Source organism: Morone saxatilis, unplaced genomic scaffold (assembly GCF_004916995.1).
Source record: "Morone saxatilis isolate NCDOM2014 unplaced genomic scaffold, NCSU_SB_2.0 Contig16, whole genome shotgun sequence".
Taxonomy (NCBI): domain Eukaryota; kingdom Metazoa; phylum Chordata; class Actinopteri; family Moronidae; genus Morone; species Morone saxatilis.
This window is the reverse complement of record NW_023339718.1, coordinates 25,905,493-25,911,670: the sequence shown is the minus strand read 5'-3', so window position 1 is coordinate 25,911,670 and position 6,178 is coordinate 25,905,493. Positions and strand designations below refer to the sequence as shown.

At 39.8% G+C, this 6,178-nt stretch overlaps 1 protein-coding gene across 1 annotated transcript in view; it reads left to right on the top strand.

The window, feature by feature from the left end:
• Nucleotides 1–2,511, top strand: part of LOC118325998 (soluble lamin-associated protein of 75 kDa-like) — an 11,611-nt gene extending 9,100 nt beyond the window's left edge. Inside the window, exon 4 of the mRNA XM_035658882.1 lies at nucleotides 2,503–2,511. Within this exon, the coding sequence (XP_035514775.1) occupies nucleotides 2,503–2,511 (9 nt within the window). The remainder of the gene's footprint in view (nucleotides 1–2,502) is intronic.
• The last annotated feature ends 3,667 nt before the right edge of the window (nucleotides 2,512–6,178 follow it).

Here is a 6,178-nt window from a genome sequence, read left to right as displayed (position 1 = left end):
AATATTCTAAATTTTCTTCCGGGGGAGCATGCCCACGGACCCCCCAAGAGGGGTAATATCCTTCTCACCTTTTTCACCCCTGACCTGTTTTCATGCCTGATATAAAAAAGAATGGGGATACATTTTATTGACACACACCTATATGTAAATAAATTAATGAATGCACTGGTTGGTGAGCAGATAGGAGGAAGTTCATGTTGGGGAAGTTGGAGGTGTATATTTACAAGTTTGTATGATAATAATGTTGATAGTAACATGGTCAATAAGGTCAAAAAAATAAAATTAAAGATAACAAAAACACATACAATAATAATGAAAAACAATAAAACCAAAACAAAAGTGATCAGTGATAATGTGGTGATAATAATAGCAATGCAATATGTACAACTATGATAATAATCCCAATACTGATAATCTGACTACTAACAATGTTCAAGGATAGTGTGGGTGCAGTCACTGAGTGTGCTCAGACTGATACAGAGAGAGGAAGATAATGTGGCAACCTACAGCGGAGCAGGAGGGTGCGTCAGCCCCTGGCCTACAGCTATCTGCCTGACATCTGCATGTTCACATGTATTTTTGTTGTTTAGTTGAATATTTTGAAGAAAGTTTGTTTGTGTGTCTCGATGGTCTGTGTTTTCTGCAAAGCAGAGATAAACCCTCACAAGGGGTTCTCCAGACACTGGCAGACATCTTTACAATATACAAAACCATGTATGCATCGGTGGATTACAGAGCAGGAGCCGAAGGAAGAGATAGACACACAGGATTAAATCATACACTTCATATCATAGGAAAGCACCCATGTGGACTATGCACTCATTGTAATAAACCCGAAACTGTCAAACATGTGCAGCAGGGAGTTAATATCAACTTGGAAAGAAATCATGGAAAATACATAATCGTTTAATTAATAACTTAAAAACAACAGGAATAATAGAGAGAATTTAGTTTGCTTTATTTATTTTTATTTTTTCCTGCCAATCTGCTGCTCCACACTTCAGTCCAGCCAGTGGCAATAATGCACCCACAAGATGACAGGCTTGTCATAGCTGCTGACTATCTGACTTTTTTCAAAAATAGCGTTGTTTGCTGCTGCTTGTGTTGTAGAGCAGTGTCTGCTGGTAATTGTAGTAATTGCAGGACACACATTGCTTGCAGACTTATAGTCTAATTTGTTTTCGTGTTGGGTGATTATATGGCTGTATTATTCAATTAAATTTTAGTTGTATAGCTCAAAATCATAACAACTGTTATCTTAGGACACATTTCAAATAGAGCAGGTCTAGACCGTACTCTTTAATAAAATTATTAATATAATTATTTACAGAGACGCAACAGTTCCCACCACAATCAAGCACTTGGCAACGGCGGCAAGGAAAAATTTCCTTTCCAGGTTAGACAGAAAGAGAGGGAGAGAGGGGGTAGAGGGAGAGAGGGGTGAGAGGATGGGTGTACATATTGTGTAGGCTATATGGCTGTGTGGCTGTATAGGCATTAAGCATCACTGAAGGTCAAATGCTAAAAGGCGTTTTTATTCATGAAGTAGATGTTTTTGGAGATCTGGATCCATATGTTGACATCAGGAGTGATAGATGAGTCTTGTTCCCAGTTTATTGCGATATTATTCTATATATTTTGGATGGGATTTTTTTTCAGGGAATGGATATTAATTAAATCTAAAGTTGAGTATTGAAGATCTATATTTAGAGGTCATAATGTTAAAGCTGCTGTAGGTAACATTTATATATATATATTTTTTTTTAAATGTTGGCATCTTTGCTGAAACTTTAACTATATCCTGACAGCAGTACACCCTGGGGCATCAAAAACAGACACTTTGGGATGAGGCTTGGTTGTGTAAGGCCATGTTCATTTTTGTGAAGAAAACTAAAATTGTTATATTTCTTATTTAAACCATAAAAAAAGAGTTACAGGCAGACCTGGACACAAGCTAAATTCACAGAGCCTTCACTCACAGCCTCATCCTGCATGAAAGTAAAACAACCAGAGCTAATAGAACAATGGACAGGCATCCAGGAGAAGAAAGCACAGAATTAAGAATTTTGATTCGATTTGATTTTGATTGTTATTAGATTAGAAAATACAAAATATAGACAGAGAATTGTATAAATGTTCCCTAAAAATATCAGGAAAACTAATCTCTGATGACACAAATCTCAATCTCTCTTTATACACTTACTGCAGTTATTGTGTTCACTGTTTGGGTTCAGTTGTTCTCTACTGATATTGTTATTCACTGAATATAATATTGAATATCCATAAAATATGTCACTACAATAGACTAGAGACTGGTGTAGGCTATATGGCTGTATGCGTGATCCAGCATCACTGAATGTCAAATCTTCAATGCCTGCTGGTTTAGTCAAGCATTTTGTTTTTATCCTTTATCTGATCATGTCATCAGCATCCATGGCACTGTCCATGCTGGTGAAATAGCACACCTCAATGTAATCCGCATTTCTCTCTGTTCGCCTATAGGTTGTATAAGGACCCCCTCTGCAATGAGCAATGAGCAATGAGAAGTGGGAAAATGTTGTTGTTGTTGTTGTTGTTTAGATGTTTTTGCAGATCTGGATCCAGAAGTTGGCATCAGCAGTAATATGGAGTGTCTTATTAGAATCGCTTTGCCAACAATGTCTTACCTCAACAGATTTTGGAGAAACTACTTTGGCCTTTCTTACTGTAAATTTACATTTTGGAAATGCATGACACTATACCACCCTACAAAGCCAGACGTTTTGTCTGCTTTATCTTGTCACACTTTTTGTCTAAGTCTAGTCTCTATCTGAGAGAAAAAAACAATGTAATTGTCAATTGCAATAAAAATATAGATATTAATAACATTAATATCTATTTGCTTCATTTAGAATCATTAATATCTAGTAGCTTCATAAGCCCCTGCTTACACTGCTCTAGAAACTCTTTGTGGTCATGACCAAACCTTTACACTCAAAGCCTCTGAGCACTGTGTTCTCTACTTTGGCCGCTGGACTACAAAAGTCACTCAGCCTCATTAGGGAATCAAACTCACAACCTCTCTTTTCCTCAACACTCTTCTATTGCTCTGTGCTAATCTAATCTGAGACAATTCTCAGAGCTTTTCACTTTTTTCTTTCAACATTCGTCTTCAAATACATAGATTTGTGTGAGGATCAAACCTGCATCGTCAAAACTTCTAATTGGCTTTCTAACATCATGAGCTATTTAACCCGAGGCACTTTCCCTCTTTTCGCCTGAGCTTTTCACTTTTCTCCTCTGGATGTCCAACTTATTGAGTATAATGAATATATGGTGAATATTTGTATGGTTGTGAATGTTATCAGATGTGCATTTTGAAGCAGACTTAATACACATGTTAATTTGATTCAGAATCAGAAATACGTTATTGATCTTCAGGGGGAAATTTGTTAATTGCCACAAAGTCAGTGCCTGAAATAGGCCAGGGTACCGGCACTTCTGCTTTTTGTCCACATTCAATTCAATTCAATTCAATTTTATTTGTATAGCGCCAATTCAGAACAGAAGTTATCTCAGGACACTTTTCAAATAGAGCAGCACCGAACTCCTTATACATTTACAGGACCCAAACATTACCACCATGAGCAAGCGCCTTGGCGACGGGGCAAGGAAAAACTGCCTTTTTAACAGGCAGAAACCTCGGCTTGCCTTGACCAGTTGGGGGGAGAAGAGAGAGAGAGAGAGACATTGAGAGACAGAGAGACAAACAGATGTACAGCAACAACAGAAGCAACAACTACATTAACCAGTAATGATCGATGACGATCATGAAAAAGACGGTGACGACGGCGACACAGCAACGACAGGACAGCGAGCAGCGACAACAGCAACCGCAGCCAACAACAATATAATTTCCAAAACCTTATATAATAACTGATAATATCAGTGATATTAGCAATGGCCAGTCTTGCACGACCATGGCCGGAGGCTCCACCAGATCCATGAGAACCTGCAGGACATAAAGCACACAAAACTCCGGGAAGAGTGAATTTATATACATGCATTAATGGGACATGATGAGTGCAGAAAGAGAGAGAGAGGAAGAGACGGAGCTCAGTGCACCATTGGGAAATTCCCCTGATAGTCTAGGCCTATACAGCATAACTAAGGGATGGCTTCAGGACTCACCTGATCCAGCCCCTACTATAAGCTTTATCAATAGAGAAATGATGTACCTCTTACTTCTTTACTGAGTACCGCCAGAGCCATACCCCCCCCCCCCTCCCAGTATTTTTTCCAGTACAATATTAGTATACATAAAAGCTTGAATAATTGTCCTAAAAATACACTTTGTCGATTCTTGACGGGGGTGTGAAGCCCCGCTTTAAAACCTGAGTTCTACTGAGGAGCCACTCTGTCAATCAGGCAAGCCTTGTTTTTCTGAAGTTAAAACAATTTATTAATTTAAAAACAAGAATAAAACCTTTTAAAGTCTTTAAAAATGAGCGTCTCGGACCGCAGTGGCTTCTCCTCTCCTTGGTCCGAGGGGATGGTGGATGGTGGATGGGGAACGAGTATAAAGGCAGCTTAGCAGGAAGATAGCCCTCTCGGCTGGCAGGCGTGACTTTCTGCCTTGATATAACCTTCAGGCCCAGTAGGGATTTTCCAATCCCAATCCAACTTTTATTTGTTAAGCACTTTAAAAACAACCAAAACAGTTGACCAAAGGTGCTGTACAGGAGAATAAATAAGAATCATGAATGTAAACAGTGATGGTGAATGAAGACCACTGTGAGGGAATATGAACAGTGAGGTGATAACACTGGAAGTCCCGTGCAGATAAGCATGGACGAAGTCCCGACGGCGACGAGCTCGGATTCCGGGCTGATTGATCGAGCGAATGCGACTTAATTGATCATGTAAGAATTTCATCGACGACGTTAATTTTCATTGATAAAACTAATGCAAGGTTCTGTTGCGTAGTGTGAGTCTTGAGGAATGTAATGAATTTCTCTATTGGTCAGCAATTAAACATTTTAACGCAGCACGGGGGCCAATATGAAAAAAACAAACAAAAAAAAAAAACACAGCAGGCCCCTATCCAGTTACCTGCGAGTTTCCATGTATTTCCAAAAGTAATCATGAAGAGGAAACGAGGTCACAGCGAAGTGTGGTGTGGGATCATTTTGATTTAAACAACGACTTAGTTCACTGCCCAACACTGACGTCGACTGAGAGCAGGATGCACCCGCCAACTAACCAGGGGTCGGATGGCTTGTTCAAGTGGTACATCATTTGAGTTGGCGTGTTGTACTTATCACAGCTTCACAGTGTTGGCCAGTGAACTAAGTCGTTGTTTAAATCAAAATGATCCCAAAACCGACACTTCGCTGTGACCTCGTCCTCTTCATGATTACTTTTGAAATACATGGAAACTCGGCAGGTAACTGGTTAGCCTGTGGTGTTTTTTTTTTTGTTTTTGTTTTTTTTCAAATATTGCCCCGTGTGGTAAAATGTTTAATTGCTGCCACAAATAGAGAAATTCATTACATTCCTCGAGACTCAGCCACTACGCACAGAACGTGCATTAGTTTTTATCAAGTGAAATTAACGTCGTCGATGAAAGTTCTTAATGATCAAATTAATCGATCGTCGATCCAACTCAGCCGGACCCATCGACTCGTCGCCGTCGACTTCGTGCCCATGGTTATCTGCCAAACGGGAACTTTCCAGTGTTATCACCATCTGTTCATGATTCCTCACAGTGGTCTTCATCACCAATCAAGTCTGTTTACATTCATGGATGGTCTTTATTTATTCCTCCTGTACAGCCACTTTGGTCCCCCAACTTTGGTTTGTTTTTAAAGTGCTTAACAAATAAAGTTGGATTTGGATTGGATCCGCTACTGGGGCCTGAAGGGGTATATAAGGGCAGAAGTTCAGCCTGCCAGCCAGGAGGTGCTATCTTCCTGCTGAACGCTGCCTTTTATAACTCAGTTCCCCAATCCAGCCTCCACCAATCCCCTCCGGACCCAAGGGAGAGAGCCCACTGCCGTCCGACTGCTCCGATTTTGTAAAGACTTTTAAACAGTTTATTCTTTGTTTTTAAATTAAATAAATTGTTTTAACTTCAGTTGACTGGCTTGCTGAATTGACAGAGTGCTCCTCAGTAGAACTCAGGTTTTAAAGCGGGGCT